The sequence below is a fragment of the Vitis vinifera genome, chromosome 17 (assembly GCF_030704535.1).
Source record: "Vitis vinifera cultivar Pinot Noir 40024 chromosome 17, ASM3070453v1".
In the NCBI taxonomy this organism is placed as follows: Eukaryota; Viridiplantae; Streptophyta; class Magnoliopsida; order Vitales; family Vitaceae; genus Vitis; species Vitis vinifera.
This window is the reverse complement of record NC_081821.1, coordinates 6,761,738-6,789,246: the sequence shown is the minus strand read 5'-3', so window position 1 is coordinate 6,789,246 and position 27,509 is coordinate 6,761,738. Positions and strand designations below refer to the sequence as shown.

The 27,509-nt window shown below is 33.2% G+C and overlaps 3 protein-coding genes across 8 annotated transcripts; 1 reads left to right on the top strand and 2 right to left on the bottom strand.

The window, feature by feature from the left end:
* Positions 1-2,777: 2,777 nt before the first annotated feature.
* On the bottom strand, positions 2,778-5,190 carry LOC100262058 (pentatricopeptide repeat-containing protein At1g08070, chloroplastic). The gene has a single exon (XM_002267962.4). It carries the CDS (start codon positions 5,010-5,012, stop codon positions 3,156-3,158), a length of 1,857 nt encoding a protein of 618 aa, XP_002267998.1. The 5' UTR covers positions 5,013-5,190; the 3' UTR covers positions 2,778-3,155.
* A 1,181-nt stretch (positions 5,191-6,371) lies between these two features.
* On the top strand, positions 6,372-14,493 carry LOC100258795 (ABC transporter A family member 2). 4 transcript variants are annotated; one of them, XM_002274066.4, is made up of 16 exons: positions 6,373-6,906; positions 9,481-9,712; positions 9,830-9,999; positions 10,120-10,305; positions 10,422-10,517; positions 10,596-10,796; positions 11,011-11,170; positions 11,266-11,492; positions 11,992-12,109; positions 12,197-12,273; positions 12,363-12,452; positions 12,648-12,791; positions 12,871-13,176; positions 13,266-13,346; positions 13,505-13,681; positions 14,072-14,493. In XM_002274066.4, exons 1-16 carry the CDS (start codon positions 6,538-6,540, stop codon positions 14,312-14,314), a joined length of 2,877 nt encoding a protein of 958 aa, XP_002274102.1. In that variant the 5' UTR covers positions 6,373-6,537; the 3' UTR covers positions 14,315-14,493. The 4 variants fall into 4 exon arrangements, with proteins under 4 accessions (XP_010663388.1, XP_002274102.1, XP_010663389.1 ...); XM_010665086.3 differs by having other exon boundaries at positions 6,372-6,906; positions 10,422-10,796; XM_010665087.3 differs by lacking the exon at positions 10,422-10,517.
* A 174-nt stretch (positions 14,494-14,667) lies between these two features.
* Positions 14,668-25,646, bottom strand: LOC100263965 (protein IQ-DOMAIN 31). 3 transcript variants are annotated; one of them, XM_002273999.4, is made up of 8 exons: positions 25,326-25,642; positions 25,167-25,206; positions 22,382-22,512; positions 21,418-21,693; positions 19,275-19,478; positions 18,379-18,459; positions 16,294-17,335; positions 14,668-14,961 (listed from the first exon to the last, which is right to left on the bottom strand). In XM_002273999.4, exons 3-8 carry the CDS (start codon positions 22,463-22,465, stop codon positions 14,927-14,929), a joined length of 1,722 nt encoding a protein of 573 aa, XP_002274035.1. In that variant the 5' UTR covers positions 22,466-22,512; positions 25,167-25,206; positions 25,326-25,642; the 3' UTR covers positions 14,668-14,926. The 3 variants fall into 3 exon arrangements, with proteins under 3 accessions (XP_002274035.1, XP_059590207.1, XP_059590206.1); XM_059734224.1 differs by lacking the exon at positions 14,668-14,961 and adding an exon at positions 24,339-24,429 and having other exon boundaries at positions 15,928-17,335; positions 25,326-25,646; XM_059734223.1 differs by lacking the exon at positions 14,668-14,961 and having other exon boundaries at positions 15,928-17,335; positions 25,326-25,646.
* Between the last annotated feature and the right edge of the window lie 1,863 nt (positions 25,647-27,509).

The following is a 27,509-nucleotide window of genomic DNA, read 5'->3' as shown; positions in this document are numbered from 1 at the left end:
GCAGTTCCTATAATTTCACTGAAAATGCTAGGAAGCTCCTCACATGGAAAAAATGGGTACATCATGGTTGAGACAGGTGGAAATAAGCGAAAAGGTCAATGGTTTTGAGTTTAAGACCAAAATAATTTATTTGTAAAAAAAAAATGATAAGAATAGTATCCATTTGAAAATATTTGTTAAAGTAGTCTTCTTTGTCCACATAAGCATCCACATGGATTTTAAGTGTAAAAAACCATTGTTGGTGACTGTGGTTTTAAAACTTATAGAAATTTCCTTAAAACCACAGTTACAAACTGTGGTTTTATAATTTCTCTTAGAACCACAGTTACTAACTGCGGTTTTAAAAGAAGTTTCCTTAAAACCACAGTTACAAACTGTGGTTTTACAATTTCCCTTAAAACCACAGTTAGTAACTGTGGTTTTACAATCATTTTCAATCCGCATCTATTTTAATGGTGTTGTAATTTTAATATTATTTTTAAAATATTATTTTATCAAAATTACAATTATGTTGTAATTTTTTATCAAAATAATTGTAAAACCACAGTTACTAACTGTGGTTTTAAGGAAAATTGTAAAACCACAGTTTGTAACTGTGGTTTTAAGGATACTTCTTTTAAAACCATAGTTATAGTAACTATGGTTTTATGGGTATTTTGATAAAAAAAAATTTTTTTTAAATAATATTAAAATTACAACACCATTCAACACCATTAAAATAGATGTGGATTGAAAATAATTGTAAAACCACAGTTAGTAACTGTGGTTTTATGGTTATTTTGATAAAAAATATTTTTAAAATAATATTAAAATTACAATACTATTAAAACAGGTGTGGATTAAAAATAGTTGTAAAACCACGGTTTGTAACTGTGGTTTTAAGAATATTTCTTTTAAAACCATAGTTATAGTAACTATGGTTTTATGGGTATTTTGATAAAAAAAATATTTTAAAAATAATATTAAAATGTAAAACCACAGTTACTAACTGTGGTTTTATGGTTATTTTGATAAAAATTATTTTAAAAATAATATTAAAATTACAACACCATTAGTAAAACCATAGTTAGTAACTGTGGTTTTATGGTTGTTTTGATAAAAAAATATTTTAAAAATAATATTAAAATTATAACACCATTAAGATTAAAAATAATTGTAAAACCACAGTTACTAACTGTGGTTTTAAGGGAAATTGTAAAACCACAGTTTGTAATTGTGGTTTTAAGGAGACTTCTTTTAAAACCGCAGTTAGTAACTGTGGTTCTAAGAGAAATTATAAAACCACAGTTTGTAACTGTGGTTTTAAGAAAATTTCTATAAGTTTTAAAACCACAGTCACCAACGGTGGTTTTTTACACTTAAAATCCATGTGGATGCTTACGTGGACAAAGAAGACTACTTTGACAAATATTTTCAAATGGATACTATTCTTATCATTTTTTTTTACAAATAAATTATTTTGGTCTTAAACTCAATGGTTTTGGTTTCTATTGACTACTATATCATATTGTTGGCTCCAAGCAAGGAGGAAAATGTCGCGATATTTCTTTTGGGCTAGTGCGCTTGTGCAGTGAAATCAACGTGCTAGTGCGCCTCTCCTTTTGCTTCCAAAGGGATTTGAAGGTTTGGGATTCATTGCGCCTCCCCTTTTGCTTCCAAAGGGATTTGAAGGTTTGAGGTTCATTCCACTTGCCATTTGGATTAACTTGCCCTTATTATATAATGTGTACTAAACTTATATATACTTAAACTCATTATATAAAGAAAATATTAAAAGAATATTTTAAAGAGCAAATTAATTATAATAATTTTATAATTAAATGCAAAAAAATTTTAAATTAATTACCAAAAATATAAAAATTATATAATTTTCTTCATAATGTTTTAATATCATTAATAATTAATTAAATATTAAAAAATTATATATATATATATATATATATATCATAATTTATTTTATATTGTTTAATACAATTAAATTAAATGGATCATATTTTAATATTAATATATATTTTAAAATTAGACATATTATAATTAAATATCATAATATTATATGTAATTTAATAATAAATGTACACTTATAAAATTCATATTTTTATTGATGTATACGATATTATTATCAAATATAATAAATTATGTTATACATATATCAAAATTTTCAATAAAATATCTATTATACTTCTAATTATATTATTATGAGGTTTTCCTTATATTTTTATGAGTTTTTAACAATTTTAAACTTATCGATATTTTTTTCCAAAATATCTGCCGATATATCCGTAAAATCGAAGTACCGATATATCCGTGATTATCGATATTTTCATCCTTGGCTCCAAGAATGTGGAAACCTTGTATTTGTTCTGAAATCTAATTGGGCCTTTTGAGTGTTAGAACAGGTTAAGTATATTATCCATGTAGCTGAATAAGAATCAAATCGATAAAATCATTAATCAATGGATTAATAGATAGTACCTTCCAAATCCCATGAATCTATGATCATTAAGTCCCAATTATGTGCCAGAAATGATCAAGTCTGTTGCAGCAAATACTAAAAGAGTTATCAACGTGAATATTTGAGAATTTAGATAATCTTTAAACCAAGGGGAAAAAAAGGAAAGAAAATAAAAAAACGACGTATTAGCAGCATTTCAGTATAGAAGTGACTCATTTCTCGTTAAACTAAATAAATAAATAAATTCTATTTAAGTGATATATACCTTTACCAGGATTTATCACCGGCTGAACTACCTTACCAGCTGCAAGACTCTGCTGCTACACATGAAACATTTCTATTAACAGCATTTCAGATAAATGAAACTAATTTTCATCTAACTGATTAAAAATTTATAATATTAGAAGTTGGAATAATCCATCTCCTCTCCCGAGACTGAAAGGCATTAGAAACTTACAGGAAATCCAGACTATTCACTGTCTACTATTTGAATTAAGATACAGTATAATCAAAGAAGAATGGTAGCCAAACAAAAACTTTATCCTGGTTTTTAATCCTCTTTTGCTTGGATAGACAGCAGGAGAAAAGGGTGGCCAAACTCCATCCAAACTATGAAAACAAAAAAAAGGTCCTAGGTATAACCTCCAATACACTTTAGCAGTTGCACCAGCAGGTTTCTTATGATTTCTAGCTTTTCCACTCATCAGGCCTCTATTTCAAAATCCAACTCATAACCAACCCAAGTCGAAAGCAATGCCAAACCATCAATGGTGCTATAAACCTCATCAGATCTAGGGTGGGATGTGTCACCGACTAAAAATTTATGCACCCTATCCTCCACTTCTACCCAACTATACGCAGCTGCTTTCTGCACCCTCTTATCTTTCATCAACTTCCGCACCTTCAGTGCTTCTTGCCATCTGCCGGCACTGGCATATATGTTAGAAAGAATGACATAGTTCCCAGAGTTATCGGGCTCTAGTTCTAGTAATTTCTTCCCTGCAAGCTCAGCAAGCTCTACATTCAAGTGGATCCTGGATGCACTCAACAATGTGCCCCATATTACAACATTGGGCTCCACTTCCATCCTACATATAAACTCATAGGCATCTATTAGTCTTCCTGATCTACAAAAGAGGTCCACAATACAAGCAAAATGTTCAATATTTGGTGAAATGTTGTGATCTGACCTCATACTTCTGAAAAACTCAAGACCCAGTTCAACATGACCTGCATGGGTGCAGGCTGTCATTAGTCCTACAAATGTTATGTTATTCGGTTTCACCTCAATTTCTTTCATTCTGTTGTAAAGAGCAATTGCATCCTCCGCAAAACCATTAATAGCTAGCCCCATAATCATTGAGTTCCAAGTAACATTATCTCTTTGAGGCAGCTTATCAAATATTTGGCGAGCCTTTATAATATTTCCACACTTAGAATACATACCCAGTAGCGCTGAGGCAACATAAACATTTGAAATTAAGCCTCGACTCTCCACATAACTTCCAATGCGTTCACCAGTTTCTACTGAACCCAACTGAGCACAAGCTGATAGAACACTAACAAGTGTAACATCATTAGGTTTAATTTGTGCACTTTTCATGTTTTCAAAAAGCTCTAAGGCCTCATTTGATCTCCCATTTTGGGCATAACCTGCAATCATGGCACTCCATGTAACAACATCCCTTCTGGCCATATGGTCAAATACTAGACGCCCATCATCAACAGCCCCGCATTTGACATACATTTCCAACATCGCAGTTGAAACAATCATATTTGAACCCAGATTTTTATTGTCATTAAGCTTCTTAATCCTCAAACCCATCTCCAAATCCCCAAGTTTAGCACAAATAGAGAGTACAGTGGCCAAAGTAATTTCATTGGGCTCACACATTTCATCCTGCATTCTTTGGAAAATTATCCACCCTTTATGATAATCCCCATTCTGAGCATAGCAAGAGATCATAGCATTCCATGAAACAATACTCCTATCTCTCATCTTATCAAAAAGTTCTCGAGCCGCTAAAACCTCACCAGATCTTGAATAAGCAGAAATCAAACAATTATAAGCAATCGTGTCCTTCACCAAAATCCCATCGAAAATCAATTCAGCAGAACCCAAGTCATTAATTTTAGCATAGAAATTAATTAAAGCATTCTGACAAAACACACTTGAGTGGAACCCATAACGTATAACCAACGAATGAACCTGTTTTCCCACATCAATAGCCAACAACGAAGCACATGACTTAAAAATGGGCGGAATTGTGAAACAAACTATCCGGACATTGTTTTGGTGCATCGAAACGAATGTTCTTAGAGCTTCATTGTTCAAGGAAAGTCTAGAGTAGGCAGTAATGAAAGAACAATGAACGCCTTGATCTGGGTGAGGAATTTGATCAAACACTTGGCGAGCATATTGGATAAAGGACGCGTTCAATAGCCTTCTAATAAAAAGTGGGGTGAGAGAGAGGTACTTTATGATGATGAGAGCTTGGATTTGCTTCAACTGGTTTATGGGCAGAGAGCAGTGAAGTAAATCTATGAGATAGCGTTCCATTTACATCAACAAAATAGAAATGAGGAGCATGATTAATTTTTCGTTGATGTCTTCTTCGAGGAGAGTGAAGGGAGTGGAGTGGATTTGTATAATGTTGCTAATTTACATACTAGCCGTTGAGAAAGGGGGGGCTGAAATGAAATGGCGGGAATTCAATAGTCAAAAGCAAAAATACAAGGAAATATTGAAGTGGATTTAGAATATAGTCTATTAAAAGAAAAATGTTCTACTTCCCTAATAGATGGTTTTTTTTTTCATATCTTAGTGTATTTTTTAAAATATATAAAAAAAGAATCATTAATATAAATTTATAAATTGTATGCATATTCAAATCCTTCAAATCCTATTTTGAAAAGATAATTTTACCTAAAATATAATAAAAATTAAAGATGAAAAATGGGATACCAATTATGAGAAAATGTTTTTTTTTTAAATATATAATTCTAAAAATAATTTCTACATGTAAAATTATTTTTCTTTTAAGCATATAAAATTTGTTCGATAACTATTTTCAGTTATTTTCATTTCTTTTTAAAAATTGTTTTAAAAAATAATCTACAATATGGAGAATTATTAAAAACAAAAAAAAAACAAAACTTTACGTATAAAAATTATTTTTTAAAATATATTAAAAAATATTTCAATTTTTTATTTATTTTATAAAATATTAGACAATATTTTTAAAAATTGTTCTCAAAAACTATTTTAAAATTATTTTAAAAAATAATTACTAAATATTATCATAATATTTCTATTATTATTGTTTTTAAAAATAATATTATTATAAAAAAATTCCCCTCACAAATATGATTAATGCCCAAATACATTCAATTTAAAAATACAATCAATCAATTAGGTTTCGATTAAAGGAAATGGGAACGCGGATCAAACCGGTGTTTTGTTTGGCTTTTAGCTCCTCCATCCGTGTCTCAAATAATCAACAAGAAAATTCTTTTAATACAATCCTATCCCCCGTAAATCTCCCAATGGTGGAAGGCTTAACGGTCAAGAGTAATAACTACTTTTCAAATGGTTAGATGCAGGCCGATGTAAACACAACCAATTTTTAAACTTTGCCAACCTTCCAAGTAACCGCAAAATCGTATTCCAGCACCTCGCTTTCAGAATGTGAACGGACACGCGATTCCTTCTTGATATTGGACACATCAAAGTTCACACGTCCTTCTTTGTGAAGACCAAAATGCCCTTCACCATTTTCCACTCAAATGACCATAATGCCCCTATTATAATATACTTTAAATTTATTTTCAAATGTCAATTTATAAGATAGAATTTCAAACTTAAAAATGTATGATGCCATGTTTTGAGTGAAGTTTAAATGATAAAAGATGTAGTATGAGACAGGATGCGAAAAGACACGTCAAAAACGTCGACGGAGTGATTTCGAAGAAGCGCTGAAACGGTGCGTTTTACGCGCCTAAAGCATATAAATGGCAGAATCAGAAAGCAGTTTCAACGATATAGAGCAGCTAAAACTAAAAGCTTTAGCAAAAGATAGAAATCAATGGATTTGCAGAGAGGATTGCCACTGCTAATCCAACAATTCGGTGCACTGTTCAAGAAGAATTTCCTTCTCTCATGGCGGAACAAGGGGGCGACGTTTCTTCAACTCTTCTCGTCTCTCTTCTTCATATTCCTCATCTTCTGTATCGGGAAAGCCATTCGTTCTCGGTTCTCCTCTTCTACAGAGTATGAAAACGTCTTTGATCCTAAGCCTCTGGTCTCTCTTCCGATTCCTCCTTGCGAGGATAAATTCTACACAAAGCTTCCTTGCTTCGACTTTGTTTGGAGCGGTAATGGAAGCGCTAAGATCCAGTCTATTGTCAATAGAATCATGACCAATAATCCTGGCCGCCCAATTCCTTCCGATAAGGTATGAATTTTGGATTTCGAAGATTCGGATTTTTTTGTCTCTTGTTTTTTCAATTATTCGTGATTTGGTTAGAGAGAAAATGGAGGAAAAAGAAAGGGAATGAAGGATGAAATGTTTCTTTCTCGGTAATAACTAATGAGAATTTAGCTTTTTCTTTTTCTTTTTTCTTGTTTCCCCTTTCCATAGCTTTATCTGGAAACAGCCGGCTGAATCAATTGTGAAGTGTATTATGGAAGATAATTTTGCTGTTTGATTCTGTGAACCAGTTTTATTACTGTGAATTTTGATTATTCGTGAGATTTAGATTTTTCACTTTGGTCTGTTTGGTTGTGAGGAAAAAGAAAAGAAAACAAGTGGAAATATGATTTTTGTGTGTTAAAAATAAACCCGTGCTCTCAAGTTTTAGTGAGTAACTAAAACTTCTAATTATTTCTACTAGGTCTATGAGAAACGGGAGGAAAATATTAAAAAAAAAGAGGTGAGAAAAATTGAAAATTTTCACCATTTTTGTTTCGTGATAAACAAGTATTTCACAGTAATAGTTCACTTGAAACAATCAAAATTATATTTCATAGTAATAGTTCCGTCGAAACCATCAAAATTATATTTCTTTGTAGGGAAGCATGCTGGTGGAAATCTTTTTTTCTTTCTGTTATATTTAGGCTTTTTTTTGGTTGCTATCATGCTGAGAAAATGGAGAATTTCCTCAAGACAAACTATGGATAATTTCCTCAAACTAACTAAATAATTACATTTGGTCATTCAACTGGAATTTTTTTCTTCTCGTGAATCCTAAATGATGAAAGAATTTTAAGATTCTGTTATTTTTCTATCTTCTCTCAGCAATTAAAAGGAGAATTAGGATTTTTCCTTAGTAACATTAAGACTTGCCTCTGGAAAAACAGAAAAAAATAAAAGAAAATGGAAACAGTTATTTTTTCTGTGGTTCTGGTTCTTAGCTGATTTTACTAGCTAACCAACTCCTGCAAACAATATATGATGATGGAAATTGGTTTTATTTGGATCTCTACCATGTTTTATTGTTGATAATAAAGAGACAAACAAAAATTTGAGTCGGTTTATCGGCAACCAAAATTTATTTTCCAAGTTTAGTTGGGTTAATCAAATAAGACTAAGGTGGTTTTTTTTTTTTTTCACTTAAATCTAAATAGAATTTAAATTAATTTAACTTTAAATACAACTCGATAGTATTAAGCATTAAGTTGTTTTTTATTATTTTATTTCTATTAAGTATTATGCATTAATAGGTGAAGGTTGTGTTGAGATTGTGTTTTGGTTTGTTTCAAAAAGTTATCTTTAGCATTCGGCAAAAACCTAAGGTGGTGTTTGTTTTTTGGCTGAATAAAAAAAATCAAAATATTTGTCTTTTCTTATTAAGCTAAAAGTAACCTGTTAACATCATCCAATATAACTAAAGTGAACTTGTTATCAATATGTTCAGTTTACTTACATTAGACGATGTCAACAGTTTACTTTTAGTTGAATAAAAAAAGTCAAATATTTTGGTTTTTTCTATTCAACTAAAAAACAAACACCACCTAAATATTTTGGCTTTTTCTATTCAATAAAAAAAAATTAAATAAATAAAAAGTAGAAAAAAAATTGTTAAAAACAAATAATTTGAAGTCTGAAAACAAATTACATTCAACATTAAGTCAAAAAAACAAACACTAACTAAGTTAAGCTTTGTGAGTTATATCCTTCCTGCTACAAGTTAAGGTTCATAGTAAAATAAAGCTTTTGTCCGTAGCTAAATTGACAGAGACTTGTATTGTTCATTTTGTGACAGTCTCTGTGTTCTTGTGTTTATCTACAAAAGGGAAAATGTAAAGTTAAATGTGAGATGGGAAGAATAATCTGTGTTTTCTCATAAATTGGTATACAATGCCCTTGAGTTATTTGGTGATGTCAAGTCATTGTAAAATGGCTTTTAAAATTTTTGTTTACCTTGACACCTTTTTTTTCAAGCAATTTCCATTTTAAATATAGCTGCTCTCTTCGTGGCTCCATTTTGCTCTTTGAAAATATGAGACTCTTTTTTCTTGGCTAGCATTATTTCCTGCAGCCAAACAAAGTAAATTTTAATGTCACTCTCAATGAATATCTTATTGATGGTTTCGTCAATAGTTCAAGAAGGTTATGATAAGTCTTGTGGAGCACTTATCAAACAATAACTTAATAGGTTTAGGTCGTCTGTGTCACAAAAAAAAAAAAAGTTGGTGTTTCTAAAAATAAGGATTGGGAAACAAAGGCAATGAAAGTGTGTGCTTACCCATGACTCTTCTTCACATACTTTATATTGGCCCCTTCTTTAAGAGTTGAGTGAAAAGGTGAGATAAAATGTAAATTATTGGACAGTGAAGAAGCATGGCCAACATCTCTTATTATTACTCATGAGTTTTACCTTTCTAAAGCTTTTTCCTTTTGGTTTTCTTTTTATTTCTTTCTTTTGTTTCTATCTATGCATTAAGCAAATCCTTATTAATGAAACACTTATGAGAAAGTCCATACATTAAAGGACATAACCATTCTATCTTTGCTTTATTTGCCTAGGTCAAATCATTTAGTACACGTGATGAAGTGGATGCATGGCTATATAGTGATCCAATGCGTTGCCCAGGAGCGCTGCATTTTGTAGAAACAAATGCTACTGTAATTAGCTATGGCTTACAAACTAATTCTACTCCAGTTAGTAAACGAGGGCATTATGAAGATCCCACATTCAAATTTCAAATTCCACTCCAAATTGTTGCAGAACGTGAAATGGCTAGGTCTCTAATTGGAGGTATCAAATTTTCACCCTTATTTTTGTTGTCTTTTAAAAATCTTCTATTGTTGGCCAATGCTATGATGTCCCTATATCCATTTGTCTTAAACATACATTTTATTCTTGCATACTCAGATCCAAACTTCAACTGGACTGCTAGATTTAAGGAATTTGCACACCCTGCAATAGAAGAGTTCTCTGTTGTGGCTGTAGTAGGTCCAACATTTTTCCTTGCAATTGCCATGTTTGGTTTTGTTATCCAAATTAGTTCCTTGATCACAGAGAAGGAACTAAAACTTCGCCAGGTATTGATTGTTCGAATCTGCCTATTTAATAAAAATTTCAGCATTCATGCACTTTTATGGAATTATTCTCATGTTATGGAATTATTCTCATGTTTGCTATTTTTGTGTTTTACTTCATAGGCAATGACAATGATGGGTCTTTATGATTCTGCCTACTGGTTGTCATGGCTCACATGGGAGGGAATTATCATACTTATTGCTTCACTTTTCATTGTTCTCTTTGGAATGATGTTCCAGTTTGATTTTTTCTTAAACAACAGTTTTTCAGTTGTATTCCTCTTGTTCTTCCTTTTCCAACTCAATATGGTAATTTTTCTTTCTTATTATCCTAAATTGGTCATTGATTTTATTTGTTCTTAGACATAAATAATCCTATTTCAGCATATATATCATTCATTCATCGTGTTGGCTTGTGATTCTAGATTGGTTATGCTTTCATGCTGTCATCCTTCATAAGCAAGTCATCTTCATCTACAATTATTGGTTTTTGCATTTTTATCTTCGGATTTTTTTCACAGGTAAGGTTTCCCCTTAAATTTATGGAATGGAAATTACACACTCAGTCATCACTAATAAATTCAATTTGGTCATTGCAGCTTGTTACAATATTTGGATTTCCCTATAGTAACAACTTTCCTAATTTCTATCGGATTATATGGTCACTATTCCCTCCTAATCTTCTTGCTGAAGCTCTATCATTGCTTGCTGATGCAACTTCCACTCCTCAAGATCCTGGGATTAGCTGGAGTAAACGAGCAGACTGTGCACCAAATGATTTGGATTGTGTCATTACAATTGTATGTTTATGCATTAAAGCTCAAAATCCTAACAATGACAATTTAGGTTGCTTGTAGCTTTTACTAAGACATCACCTTGGCATTCCATTTTCTTTTCTTTGCTCTTCACTTACTTTCTTTCATTATTCCTTCTTCACTTTTATTTTTAATCATGAAAGGTAATTATTAAGGTTTATCCTTTATATTATGCTCTCACTTCTTATATTCTTGACAGAATGATATCTATATATGGCTCACAGCCACATTTTTTCTATGGTTTCTTTTGGCCATCTACTTCGATAATATAATCCCAAATTCATCGGGTGTGAGGAAATCTCTATTTTACTTTTTGAAGCCTGGGTATTGGACAGGAAGAGGTGGAAACAAGGTGGAAGGTAATCAAGATCAAAATTTTAATCTATGCTCATGAATTTCCTTGTTGGCTGGTAGTTATAACTGACCTGACCCATCTTTACGTTTCTTCGTTTAGAGGGTGGCATTTGTAGTTGCATAGGTTCTATTCCATCTTTGGAGGACATCACTCCAGATGATGAAGATGTCCTTGAAGAGGAAAACAAAGTAAAACAACAAAGAAGGGAAGGTGTAGCTGATCCAAATATTGCAGTTCAGATATGCGGTCTTGCAAAAACATATCCTGGGACAACTAATATTGGTTGCTGTAAATGCAAGAAGACTTCGCCTTACCATGCTCTCAAGGTAATGAACTTATTTTACAGGGATATTCAGTAGTACTATCTGTCACTATTATAGGGGATTTATTTATTTGTGATAACTTAACTTTACTCATGAACAGTGATGCAAAGAGTTACAATTTGATGTTTTCCATTAGCAGATTTTATGCCACATTGACCTAAGAAAATTTAGTTATTTTTTCCCTCTATATATATATACATATATATATATATATATATATATATATTTGCTTGTTTGTTGTAACTTGTGTAGCATCTCTCAAGACATGTCCTTTGTTAAAATAAAAGGTAGGTGTGAGAGGCCCATCTCTCAAATGCAAGTAGGTGCAGGGGGGAACACTTCTCATCTAATTTCATGTATTTTTTTAGATCTTCAGATGATCAAGTGTGCGTGCCATCTCCACCATTTGAAAATTCTTGTGTTAGGCAAGATGACAAAGGGGTATATCTTATTTTGTATGTGTCAATGTTGTAACCACTGCATATTTGCAAATTACCTTCAGGGATTATGGGTGAACTTTCCAAAGAATCAACTATTTTGTCTCCTTGGACCCAATGGAGCTGGAAAAACTACTACAATTAATTGCTTGACTGGAATTACCCCAGTCACTGAGGGTGATGGTAATGTTCAATTTTCGTGTTTATTAATTTCTTCTATGTAGTTAATGGAATGTACTTGAGCTACATTATGAACCGTCTTGTTGACAGCATTAATATATGGATATTCCATTCGAAGCTCTGTAGGAATGTCAAACATTCGAAGAATCATAGGAGTTTGTCCCCAGGTGACCCTTTCTTTTTTTCTTTGGTTTCATCTTTATTCAAATAAATCTAGTTTTCAAGAGGACTGACTTAAATTTTTTTCTTTTCACAGTTTGACATTCTCTGGAATTCTTTGTCTGGTCAAGAGCACCTAGAGCTGTTCTCTAGCATTAAAGGCCTCCCCCCTTCTTCAGTCAAATCAGTATGTACTGAGCAAACCCCAATAAGGGGCCTTCACCTACTTGATTTTTCCTATTTATTGGAAGACTTGGTTTTTGTCCAATTATTAGTTTTTACACCAATATAGATGTTCACTTCATTCTTGATGAACTCGTGTCAGTAGAATGTCTCTCTTCTATTCATATTTCCTGGAACAAATGCTTCTACTTTTGTGCAGGTTGCTCAAAAATCATTGGCAGAGGTGAAACTCACCCAAGCAGCCAAAATGAGAGCTGGGAGTTATAGTGGAGGAATGAAACGCCGCCTTAGTGTTGCTATAGCACTAATTGGTGATCCAAAGTTGGTCATTATGGATGAACCGGTATGCAGACTAGAGACTTCTCCTTTCTGCATGTTTCTTTAATGTATTTGTTTCATACGAGGTTTCTTTTGATTTGTAGACAACTGGCATGGACCCGATAACGAGGAGGCATGTGTGGGACATAATAGAGAATGCAAAGAAAGGACGTGCCATTGTCCTAACTACACACTCAATGGAAGAAGCGGACATATTAAGTGACCGCATTGGAATCATGGCAAAGGGTAGGCTTCGTTGCATTGGGACCTCAATTAGGTTGAAGTCTCGGTTTGGAACTGGTTTTATTGCTCATGTAAGCTTCACTGGAAGCACGAATGGAAACACTCGCCCCAATGACGATGCAGTCACCACACCTTATCATGAGGCCGTAAAGCAATTCTTTAAATATGTATGTGTAACTAATAAAGGTTGCTTACACATATCCTTGGCCCCCCCCCCCCAAAGCTTGGTTTCTGATTTCTCAATGTTTTGTTACAGCATTTGGATATAGTGCCCAAAGAAGAGAACAAGGCCTTCTTGACTTTTGTCATTCCCCATGATCGAGAAGCACGGTTGACGGTAGACGACTCTCTCATTTTTTGCCTTGTTTAATTATATACTTACTCTGAACAACCTAATTTATCAGGATTTTTTACTACGGCTACCAATGAAGATTTTGAGTAGAATTTGGTGTTTGTTTCTCTTTTCTCCTTCGTGGCTTTTATATTCCTCAATAGAAATTCTTTGGGGAGCTCCAAGATAGAGAAACAGAATTTGGAATAGCAGACATTCAACTGGGGCTTACAACTCTTGAAGAAGTTTTCTTGAATATTGCAAAGAAGGCAGAGCTAGAAAGTGCCGCAGCTGAAGGGAGCATGGAATCTCTGACTTTAACATCCGGCATAGTGGTTCAGGTAGGTAAAGTTTATATTAGGCTATGTTTAGCTCTAGAATATTTGAGGAAAAATACAAAAAAATAAAAATACAAAATAAAAGAGAGAGAAGAGAGAAGAAAAATGATAGGGAAAAAAAAGAAATAAAAAATAATTTTAAAATCAATAAATTATATTTATTTATTATTTCAAATTTATTTGACTTATTTTAACTTTTTTTTATACAAAAATTAAATAATTTTAAAATACATAAATTTTTAATTAATTAATTAATTATATATAAAATAATTTTCTGTAGCAATTTTTTTCTTTCCAACCTTAAGTCATCGTAACATAGCAAGCTCCTTATTCAAAAAACAATTATACTGACTTATTTTTACCTTTTTCTCCTCTCTTACAATGAAAATGCAGGTACCTGTGGGAGCCAGATTTGTGGGAATTCCAGGAACAGAGTCTGCAGAGAATCCCAGAGGAGTTATGGTAGAAGTACAATGGGAACAAGATGATACTGGTTCGCTCTGCATTTCCGAGCACTCGCCTGAGACTCCAGTACCTCCTGGCATCCCACAGATGCCTTCTTTGCGTAGAAGGTCAAGGACTGTTCAAGGGGTCGTGATTGACCCAAATCAAATTGTTTCAAATGATGATCGATGATAGATTCTAATATTTACACAGGTAAAAATACCATGTTTTGTTATCTCATACATTTAATTGAAGCGTGGCAGCGTTTTGTAATAATGTCCTAAATGTACTGTATAGCAACTAAAATAATGAAATGCCTGTCAGAATAACATCTTTTGAGAATAATGCTTTGATCTTCTGTATTCTCCTCATCATTGCCCAACGATTATCATGTTGAGTGGTTCCAGTTTGGTGTCTGGCTTTCACCTAGGCTTACGACGACTTTAGAGACTTTTGCATATGAAAAAAGAAGAGTCCAAATGCAGGGAAAACCAACTAGTGATTAGCAATAATCTGGGAACTTAACAGAAATTATACTCTCATAATAGAAACCAAGCAGAAATTAAAATTAATGAATGATTGCAGTACGATGAAACTTCAAATCCTATGGATGTACATATACTCTCTCACACTCAAAAGCAAAAGAAACTTTTGAAAAAGCTCTTCGCACAATCACACACCTCCGAGTGGGAACCCATGTTCAGTTTTTTTACACAATAATCTTGCACCATAAAGACAAAGCCAACAAGTTGCTCACAAATTTAACTTACTGTAACTTTTCTTAAAATTTGGATTTCTTTCCAATCACCTTCTCCACTCTGCTTGGACTGCCACCTTTGCTGTAAAATCAAACAAGAACCAAGATATTAACGAGAAGGCCAAAAAACAAAAACAAAAAAGATAATGAAAAAGTGAGTGCATAAGAACGCCTGTATGGATACATTTTCTATTTTTTTTTATTTTTAGTGATAGAATGTCATGTATAAAATGTTGCAATTCTTATTCAAAATACAGGTTGAAAACACATTTTCAAAATTTTGACATTTAAGTAAAAATCACTTCCTCAAATTTTTAAAATTTTGAAAAGAGTTTTGAACACAAGTTGAATTTTATCTTTTTATAAGTTATCATTTTATATAGCAGTTTTTATTTCTAAAAATAAAAAATAATAAGCCACCTAGATGTTTGATGAGGTATGTCTATTCTACAAAAGCCGCAAAATTCTTCTTTCATACTGAGAATTTCTATTTGAGTTGATGCAAAGGTTTGTTACAAAATATGACAAAGCTCTTTTTGGAAATTTACTATATATTGAGAATACTAGCTTTTAAGATGCATCATAACTTGCATGCACAGCACTGTGGAGTGGCATGAAGAAAATCCCAATTCCAACCCATGGAGAAACAAAACAGTAATTAGAACTGCAACTCGGGTGGGTTGATAGATCAGAAGTCAACCCAACCCCAATCATACCTCACTTCAGATTAGAAATTTTCAACTCAAGTCAAATCTGTCGGATCATCAATCATATAGTTACTTAATTAAGACAATATTAAGAAAATAAATAGTTTTTTCAAAATAATGCATCTATAAATATAAGATCAAATATGTTACAAGCTAAAATAAAAATTTGTAGAAGGATTAATATGGTCATAATTCTATATGACAGAAAAAAATTAGAATTAATATGAATTAAGTTATCCTATCTATCGTGCATATATTTAATATAAAAGTTCATTTCTCTTTGCTTTTATATCTAACTCTATCTACTTTTTCCTTTTATTTCAATTTTTGAGTGCTATAAAATGAAAAATGATATATACCTATCATTAGTAAATTTTATAGATACCCAAAGGCTAAAGCCTCAATCCAAGCTCAACACAATCTTAGATCAAGTTAAAATTTCCTAATCCAAGTTTGGGATCTCACGGGTTAGGTAGGATCTAACTCACCAGGTTGCAGCAATACTAAGCTGACTATTCTCAGGGTGTGTTTGAGTGTGTTGTTAAAGGAACTGAACCAAAATTCTTGGAAAATGGGAAGCAGCATCGAATCAGGGCGTGCTTGTGTGTGGTGTGAAAGGTGTAGAACGAAAACTTTTGGAAAGTGAGAAGCAGCATCACATGAGAAAACAAGAATCAGAAACTCCAATGAGATCACAAGTTCCTTACCATTTCCGTCTTTTGAAGACAAAATGGATCTCTCACTTCTATTTCCTCCTTTGCCATTTCCTTGAACCGGTTTCTGTGTCTTCGGTGACAATGAGTTCATTTTGCCATTAGTAGAGGAGGGCAGAGAATGACGCCTGGTTATGTTATTCTTCTCAGGCACATCTTGCCCCAACCGAGGGGAGCCTTGGGCTCGGAGCTTTGCCTTTGCAGATTGAGTTGTTGCCATATAGCTTGGCAACTTTGGACTGCTCTCTAGCCCATTTTCTGCACGTTCTGGCTTTGCTGGAATAGAAGCTTTCCTGCTTGATTTTTGGTTTTCATTGCTAATAGCATCCTCCTTAGAGCTCAATTCCTCATTTGCCACAGGAATATTTTCATCTTTTCCACTGTTCTCTACCGGCTGTAACTCAACTACAGTTTGATCATTGTGTAATGAATCCGATGCCTCATTCACCCATATCACCGCCGGTGGTTCTGTTGTTGTTTCTACTTCAGGCAGTTTGGACACCGTCACAGGTGTCTCCATGTTCATCTTCTCTGCAGAATCACCCATGCTCTGCTCCAAAACATCATGTCCTGGAGTGCTCGACATCTTTTCCATACTTTGCTTTGGTTTCTCAGTTTCATTGCCCGGCTGGGCAGAGCTCTCCACAACTGGGTTATGAACTTTTCTCAAATTACGTTTAACTTTTTCAAGCTCATTTTGTGGATGTTCCAGTACTGGGTCTGCTGGACGGCTTGAAAGTTTCTTGAAGTTGCGCTTGGGTTTCTCAAATTCAGTGGTTGATTGGGCTGAGACACTGTCAACATTCATAGCAGGGATCCTTCTGACACTGCGCTTGGGCCTACCTGTTTCAGTTTCTATAGCTAGAGGGTTACCCTGCTTTTTCTGGGATTTTGAGTCAGGAACTTGCCTTGGTTGGGGAATCGGTTTCCAGAAGTGGGATGCTGACCAGCATTGCAACCAATAGAAGTCTGAATTTGGTTCAGCAGAATCATATTGAAGGTGTAGAGGCATCACAGTGGGAGATGAAGCAAGAAGCTAAAGCAACAAAATAAGTAGTTTCAATCAAATGACAAAACTGAAATTGAAATCTATGTATTTTTTATTAGTTATAAACTGAAAGCACTTTTAGCCTGTAGTGCTTTTGTCAATAATACTTCTATTAGAAATGTTTTTATAAAGTCCAAAAATGGTTTTCAAAAAATGGGTAAAAGAACTAGTGATTATCTAGATTCTTAAAAGTGGTTCTCTAGATTCTTAGAAGTGTTTATCAAACTTTTTCTAAATACCTAATTTTGGTAAGAAAAGTGCTTTTTAAGTATTATGTAGTATTTCTAATCCTCCTAGGATCAATCTCAAATGGGCTCTAAAGGCTTATTTCTTATTAACCTTATAGTGAATCCCAAGAATATGATGTGCTTAGACACAGCATTGAGCAACCCACGGATTACCATATGATTCAAGGATGGAATAAAGCTACTTAAAATTTTAGCCAGGATGCCATAACAAATAAAATTATATCCCTTGCTGTATTAGGTTTCAATGACACTAAACTTGAATTAATTCTACTATTATGGCATTGAAACCTTGAGCATCAGAAATGGTTTGGTACTACTCAGTCTCTGAAGGTTCCAAGTAAAAATAAGAAGTTGGAACTAAGGTACAGGTCTCAACCACTGGTTAGTGTGTGCCAAGACCATATGAAAAATTTTCAAGTATTTGTTAAGCAAGCCCATTCCTCATGCACAAAACACAAAAACAAACTACAACCCTTTTCCAAGCATAAATTCCTCAAAAGCCTATGTGAAATCTTACTTATTCTGGAACGTAATTCTATAACTATGGAAATCAGATTGGGGCACATGTTTCCAAGGCCAGGCTTAATTTTCAGATCACGATGCATGGAAGAGAACAATTGTAGGCTAATAAGCCCCTACAGGATATGATAAAAGCACAATGGACAAAGTATATCTCATCTTTTAAAGTATCACATACTATTATGCTAGCTCTGTTTTTGTCTATTTCAGAATATAGAAATTTCCACGCCTGCATCCATGGACATGACATGATCCAGAGCTCACCTTATGAACAAAAGCATTTGCGGTTCGCTTTGCTATTTGTGTGGATGAGCTAACTCCAGCAGGATCCCCAAGCTTGCCCTTCTGATAGAGAAAAATATAAAGAAATTGGTAAATAGAAGCATGTGGCAAATCAGCTGGTTTAACTCTGTGATAGAGATATAATGTACTCACTTGGAACTAAATGCATTCCATATCTTACTCAAGAAGGCCCTATCCTAACTACTTGGAGTATCCTATGTAAGAATTTGCTTTAAGTTCTTATGCTGGCTATTCAATCACCCAGCAGAGTACAAAATTTAACATAGATATATCATAGTATGTTCATTAAGGGAACAAATCAGCATGGCCAATGAATCTAAGTGCCACCTAGGCATGGGGGTCTTCCTAAGTGATGAGCAGCCAAGGAAACCAGATACAATTTGATCTTTATCAATAAAACCATATATTTACAAGATGCCTGGATTCCTCAACTTGTATGTCCACCTCTTATTCCTATTAAAGGAATTTTAATTGTCCATATTTGGGTAAATTGAAAGGTAGAACCAAGAAGATAATTCAATACCTTTGGTTACAATATATAATAATGATGTCCATATTTCAAAAGGGTGCCTGTACTCAGGTTCCTTTATCATCTCATATAGTTTCTGCTGCATGTATCATTATTCAAATAGAAAATAGGTACCTTATAGTTGAAAGATCCTACCTTATTAAAAGTAGCATGATCCAAAGATTCAGGATCACATCAATTCTTATCAAATTAGATTGTTCAAATTTTTCAAGCAGAGATTACAAGGGTGAGCGGCTTCACTTATAGTACCTTGTTCTGATAATAAGAAATATGAAAAGAAGAACTATGATTCAAAATTGATTGCTGGCATTGTCACTCAAGAAATTACCAGAGGTTTCACTTGAATGCATTTCTTATTGACTCTGAGGCCAAGTTCAGAATGCCTGATCCTTCTTCCACGAGCAAGGGCCTGTATCTTGACAATTCCCAGCATACAGTATAAGGTACAAATAGCTTGTCTCCTCACCAAGTGGCCACGGATAAGAGCCTGCAACCTTATTATCCCTTTGAGGGCCCGAAATGCACGGCGAGCCTTCACACAGTAAGCTTACATCAGGGCAGGTAAAGTTTTCACTATTATAGATATTAAGACAATGGACTGGAAGAAAAAAAGTAAATGAACTAATTGTCAAGCATAAGATATTACATATGGTCAGAACTCATTCAGCATGATAAATACAAACAATCAGGGCCAGATGTTTGGTGGAAGTGACCAAACAGCTAAAATTCTAGTACAACTACTGATGTATATTAAACATTATAATATCTGAGGCAGTAAAGGAAGCTGGAGGAAGCTGCTCTTCCCTAGGAAATCCTCTCTGAAAAACAATTTACAAGTTGAGAAGCTATACCCCTGCATGTGGTTTTCAAACAGGAAACATGCAGGCAGTCAGATGACCCTAGTAGGCCCACATCTACACTCGAAAGACTCAAGGGAAAGAAAGAGATTCAGGTGGCACATATTGGATGAAGAGAGAAAAAGATTAGACTTATCATTCAGTATTATCGTTCTTTTCCATGGATAAAGAGTTATGAGAAACAGTCCAGAAAATGCTTTATGAACTGGAAAGCTACATCATCCAATAGAGGTTTGCGATTTGGGTGGGTTGAGGCGGACCAGAATTATGAAACACTCAACCCTCAACCCAATCCCATCCTAATATCATATTTCTAAGCTCGGGTTGAGTTTTGGTCAGATTAGATTTGGATTGATCAAGCTGTATATTCAAAATCCACTCCACAAAGTTTTTTTAAAAAAATCTATATATTTATACCAAATTTAAATAATAAAGGTGACAAATTTTCAAGATAATAAAAAAAGTAAAAATTAAATTCAAATAAATTTCATATACCTTTTGGGAAAATAAAAAAGTATATGATATAATTCTAATTAGCTATTTTTCCTCAAAAATCTAAAAGAAAATAACTAAAATGAGATCAGTGACGAAGCTAGAAAATAAGTTGAGGGAGGGGCAAGAATACTAATTTATTTTCAGATAAGGCAAAAAAGAGCAAAAATCAATTGGACAGTTGAGTGGTGACCAGGTTTCCTTCTAAAACGAAGGGTAATGGTTCAAAGTTCAAACCCTCACACAAGAAGGTTTTTTCCCCAAATTTCAATATAAATATAAAAGAATCTTAAATTGGATTCAGGTTAGGCTCAGGTTGCTTGAATCTTAGCCTGAGCCCAAGCCAAATCGAATTGGGGTTGTTAACACCTTACCCAACCCAACCCAAATATTAAAAATGATTATTCAAGCCCATTCAAAGGCCAGGTTGGGTTCGAGTTGGGTCAAGCCAACCCACCCAAGTTGCACCTCTATCACCCAATAGGTTAATTGAACCCATGGGATTTAGATAATTAGATATTTTTCCACAAAAATCTAAAAGAAAATAACAAAAAGTGAATATTACTATATAGGATAATTTAAGTATAAATAAAACAAAATCTTAAATTGGGTTCGGCCAAGTTGTTTGAGCATTAGCCTGAACCCAAGCCAAATCGAATTCAGATTGTTAACACTTTACCCAACCCAACCCAACCCAAATATTAAAAATAATTGTTCAAGCCAATTCAAAGATCAGGTTGGCTTTGGGTTGGGTCAAAGCCAACCCACCCAAGTTGCACCCCTATCACCCAATAGGTCAATTGAGCCCATGAGATTTGATTTCACAGATGAGCAAGGAATAGAAAAACAATTTTTGCATAAACAACAGTAAACATGTGGAGTCAAAAAAAAATAAAATTCCAAAACATAGAATGAGATTTATGTAAGTGCTAGTACTATCACTTCCCATTTTGAGCAGGCTGTGGATTGCATTAGAAGTCAGATCCATATCCCATCCAATCCCTACAAATAGGAGGGATGTTGCACCACCATACCCAAGACGGAAAAAAACTACAGCAGTTTTCATTTTGTGTTGCTTGTCCATCAATCAAATTAGCAGCAATTCCAGCAATAGAAATTTACCAGATAACCCCTAAAAGCAGCCTGGGCCTTTGTAGCAGCTCGCTCCTGTCTTATCCTTTCAGGATTATTTAGTGTACTGAGTTGTCTGCACCCTTGAATATCTGCATCCAGATCCCCAGACAATATTCCACCCGCAGAAGCTTCCCTGTTCTCAAATTCTAACATCTCATTTTTGTCAATAATATTAGGAGCCTCTGATGCCACAAGAGGATCCAAACCCAAGTCAGCTTCTGGTGCCTTGGCAGCAACCCACACTTCTCTCTCATTTGCAACTTTCTTCACATTAGGATCAAACTATCAATTAGAACTTGTATATTTAATAATCTTAATACAGATGCAAGCAGGTTAACATCAAATTGAATCCGCTTGTTTAGTTAAAACAACTCCATAGGAGTAGAATGATACTTGTATGAAATAAAAGGACTGCTAAACTTGTACATATCATGCAGAAAAATGTCTATGAGAAAATGCTGGTCTTATTAAACTGATAGTTACCAGAAGTTTAAATTTCTAGTAGTAATTTTTACAATTGTTGATATTTAAACCAAAGCCAATGGTAGAAGTTAGCTGCACACTGAATGATGCAGAACTGGATGAAGTCACAACTGAAATATGGTTGTCTACAAGCAACATCAGCTTCCAGTCATTGAAATTATGATGCTAACATGCACTAAAATCCCCAGTTAGTGTAAACGTAAAAAAATGTGAGATAACGTGAAGCTTAATTTTGAAGTGAGGCATTTTATCATTTACTAATACAGCCTTGAAAACCACCAGACCAACATAAAATATATTTTGATGTCATTAATCAGGTACTGAGTTCAGAATAAAGTCTGAATAAAAAATAAAATTTATTGGGTCATATCTTCTGTATCAAGATTTGCAGTAGTGCAGAATGAATATTATGCTGCTGCCAAATCTATGACAGACCAGGTAACCTGTGTAGTGATCAATTTACAAATACCTCTCTTCCTTTTGAAAAATTAGATTTGGATGCTTTCTTTCCAAAAAGTAGGGTCTTGATCCATTTTCCTGGTGATTTGCCCATTGTAGGAATACTGCAATATAAAATCACAAAAGCCTGCACTCCCCTCCCTGCATTATTTCATATGATTACAGCTCAAATTTACATAAAAGCAAAATGAGAAATGAAACTTAACCAACTAGTGACATGCAACCAAAATGATAAATGAAAAAAGAATCACACACACTATTCATTTTTTCTTTTCCTTTTTTTTTTTCTGTTGGAATTCTATGATAAATGAAACAAGAATCACACACACTATCCAAATTTGCACTTAACTAGTAAAGATTATAATGGACCAAATAAGATGTGGAAGTTGGCCAAATCAATATTCTTGTACCCATAACAAAAGTTTATAGTGGATTAGATTTGAACATGATTTTTCCCATGGGATTTTTTTCCCATTTGGGGTTCTCCTTGGTGCCTTGCTTTCTCTATAATCTTTTTCTTTCTTTCTTCCTTTCTTTTTTTTTTTTCTTTTTTTTGATAGGCAAAGAATCAATATATTAATAATATCTAATAAAAGGGAGCACAAAAGTATACATAGCATATACAAAGGCGCCAAAAGGCCAAACAAAGCAGAGGGATACACAAAAACAATTCCTTCACACTACATGCTTTCTAATTTTCCTTCTTAATTACTCTATATGTTATGGTAGTTGCATGAATAGGAAGTAATTAACAGGGATTTGATTAACACATTAATTAATTTTTAAAAACCCTAAAATTGTATTTGAGACCTTCACTCTCCATGCCTTTAGGTCAATCCAAACTACCAATACTTAACAATGTTCCCATGATCAATCCAAGAAAAATTCTAATGTTACACAAGTCCACATGGCAGAGGATTAAATCCTAGACATACAGTTCTGTGCACCCACATACTAGGCCCTATATAATTTCCTGCACAAGGAGGAACCAACATGCCTAAGCAACAATCCAGTGACTGTATTTCAAGAATGACTTGAAGATCTCCTTTCAAAGTTTGGAAGGAACATCCTTGAGGCTTTCACTTTAAGTTTTGATAAGTAGACCCATGCACTGTGCCCACTTACATTTCTCTTGCCAACAAAACTAGCTTGCAAATACTGTTCTCTTCCATTAGGCTATTCTCTAAAACTTTCATTTCTTTTTGCTAGTGAATCTAAACATACTTATCACTTATATTTCTCTTGCTAAGGAAACTAGTTCTTAAATATGGTTTTATTCCACTAGGCTATACTCTTACACTTTATTCGATTTGTCTAGTGAATCTAAAAATTTATGTCTTGCTATGTAGTATCATATATTGAATAATTTTGCAGTTGGTGTTGATAGAAATCAGTGCTAGTGAGCCCAAATACAGAATCATTTCTTGGAATAAATTCAAAACCAACTGCAACAATTGTTACAGCTCTTCTTTCTCTTTTTAATAATTATAGAATCATTGGCTTAGTTTCTATATGCATGTATAATTCATTATTATAAATCTCAATGATCCACCTTTTACAGTTTTACTCATTGTCATTTAACTAATTAGAGTTGCAACCATTCAATTGTTTGAGATCCTGATGCTAATGCCTCATTGTTAAAGCTTATACCTTGTATCCTAGGGGTCCCAATACCTCATATTACACTTTGCTCCTTTAAACAGAATTTTTGAAAAATAGTCATGCAAGACTCATAATTGTCTGCATTCTTAGTTGAAGTTATCAACAAGTGTTATATGATGTCCAGTGCGTCCTTTAAGTATACACATTTAATTAGTTAGAAAGAAAGGAGTGTGTTATTAGGTTTTTTGATAGTTATATCACTATCACTAGCTATGTTTTATCTCATTATCCTATAAAAATATTAATTACAATGTCTACCAGCATTTAGATAAATAAAAATAAAATACAAAAATGAGCCCCTTTACTGTTGTATTGTTAGCCAATAGAACACTTGTGCAAATTGTTTCCAATGTTTCTTGGGAAATCACTTGCAAGAAGAACAAAAGATGGCACGGCCTACACCAAACAAAATATTATCTGAAAACTTTGTACAAGTTAATAAAAACACAAGCAAGCAAAAGTCATAAAAGCAAAAAGGAAAAGTCATCAAGAAATTATCATGCAAAATATTCAAATCCAGACACTCAGCAAGATGTAGTTACTAGTCCACAACACATATAGGAATCACTATGCATCATATGGCTCTCAACCGGTCGAATATCCAACTACATGGACCTAAATCTTCCGGCCCATTTCAAGTAGGCAATAGCCATGTAAAAAACTTTAGAATAAAGAAATTACGACACTTTGTTAGTTTGATCGGGGTATGCCTTACATATAAATAATACAGTAATTTCAACCAACTCAATACCACAACCCAAACAGACACAAAACCAGATAGAACTAATAAACAATGAAAAGAAAACGAAAAAGAACTAAAACAGAATTCAAAGATTACGAAGCCATAGAGCTGGCCAAGATCTGTAAACCAAACGAGCACTAGAACTGCTGCACACACCAAAACAAAACTAATGCTCGGTTCAGTTTCTGAGGAAACGTATTTGAAAAATATTAATATGTTGAGCTGCACGTTTTCCTTACAAGATATCTTAAATACCAAGTGAATTCAAAGTTCCTTTCATTTTCCTACATTTTCTTCAGCAACCAAACAGTAATAGATCAGGAAGGAAAGTGAAGAAATAACACAGGAATTGAGACACATGAGCTAAGACAGAGTCAGATCTGGAACTTACCAGACAAATGTAGTCCTTCCAAGGACGAAATCTACCATGCCTGGGCTCCGAACACAGCGGAGGAAAACATCAAAGAATCAGAAGAAAATGATAGAAAATAAAGGAGAGAAAGCGTAAAATAAAGTGAGAAAAAAATGAAAAATCAAAAGCCAAATGTACCATGAGTGGAGTGAGCTTGCAAATCAAGAAAATGTGATGAAGAGATCCATCAATATTTCCTTTGCTTCTTCTACGCATACTCTGTACTCCTACCGTTGATGAGAGAAAATGTCTATAATTTTTGGAATTAGAGATGAAATAAAGGAAAATGATAATGAGTGGGAGGTCTCATTCTAGTACACGTGAAGCCCTCTTCTCTGCCGCCAGATTGTTTGATTTTGACCGGGATTCTAAACTTGATAAGACAGATCAAGAGAGTAAGTCGGATCGGAGGGCCGAGAGGGGGGGATCACAGTGAGCAAGCGTTATTGGCGCGACCGATTTGCGATGCAATCAAGGTGCAGTTACTTCGATTCCAAGTGTGCAGATTCTTTTTTCCGACGCATGGTGAAAGTACCCATGTGCCCTCCTACCTAAACTTAGAAGCTCACGCTCAAATCAGCGCGTGACGACCTTCCCCGACTTCGGTGCGTGAAACTCGCGGCGCTCAGGGGATGTTGTTTTGATGTTGCCATGCTGGCACTGAGATGCCTCTTACTGATGTGCTGTGAGCCCTACAGCGAATCTCACTTTTAGCATTGTTGTTGTTTTATTCGTAATAAAAAAAATATTTACGTGGACGATAAAGTTTAATCAATCGAAATTTTTTTGCCATGTATGATTAAAACATTCAAATAAAAAAAAAAAATATATATATATATATATACATCCACCAAAACAAAATGGCTTTCTTATAAATAAATTAATTAATTTGAATAATTACCATAAACGTGAAAAGTGCATTTTTCATATTAAATAAATATTTGGTAAATCAATTTAATAATTTAAAATGATTTAATAATTTAATTTAAGTCATTAAATAAATTACGTATATTTGATAAAGTCAAAAATAATTTTAAATAATTATTAAAAATAATTAACTTAATTTTGTATTCATGTTTTTATTTTATCTTTTTATCTTCAGTTATCTTGATTATTTCAATGATTTTTTTTACTATTTTATGACGTTTATTATTACTTGATCTCATTTACCCTAATTATAATATATGGGGGTAAATATGTCAATTTGATTATTTATGATAAATTTTAAATTAATGTTATCAAACAATTTTAATACGTAAAGTAAAAATAAAGTAATAAGTTTTAAGTCAATAACTTAATTATAATTTTATCAAATACCTAATAAATTATACTCTTAAATTTATGTGAAATTTTCTTGTTAGTTTAAATAAGATATGAAAATTATTGACATATTTTATTTTTTTCTTAAATATATCATAACTTCAATGTGGCCTTTAGATAAAGACAAAATAATTCTTTGGATGGTTTAGATTTTATTTGTTAAATGATAAAGTTCTAATAATTGTTTTAATTCAATGATGTGGATGGAATTTGTCAGAATTCCTACAAAATTGATATTCTTTTAACTTTAACTTTAGCTCCAAATTTGGAATTTATCTTTCGTATTTTTATTGTCTTTTCTTATTGTCATCCATATATATTGGAATTTTTTTGTTTTCCTTGTTACATATTGTTTTTCATAAGTATATTATTGTATATATAAATAACAAAAGCGTTCAAAGAAAAAAAATTGTAATGATTATTGTGAGAGAGTATCTTGTTGGGTATTTTAGTGATTGTCTGTCTACATATCAATATTATGCATTAAGCTATTTTATTTTAACCTGATTAAATACGATCAATTAAGCTTATTTTTAGGCTTTTAAAACATCTCTTATATATTCCGATGCTATCTTATCGATTTAGTATGAAATTTTGACATATTTATCATCTAAATTGTTTATTGGATGAGATCGGATTTTATTATCTATCCATGAAATAAAGTTTTGTTATTTTTCTAGATGACGATTAATTTTTAATCATCATTTTATATGATTCACGATTCTCCATATTAGTTAAGAGATATGGGTGAGAGTAGTGCCCCTTTAAGTTGAGATTTTGTGTGGTTTATTGTAATGCATGTTTTGTTGCGAAGAGGAGAGACTCTTGGTGCTCTATATGAGACAACTTTCTTTCTTTCATGTGTTTTAATGGTTTGGATGGAATTCAAATACTTAAGCATTAAGTCTGGATGAGGTATGTATGTGTAGATAAATAAATATGGTGATGATGAATAAATTTTAATTTTATTTTATTAAATAATTTAATATTTAAAGTAAAAAT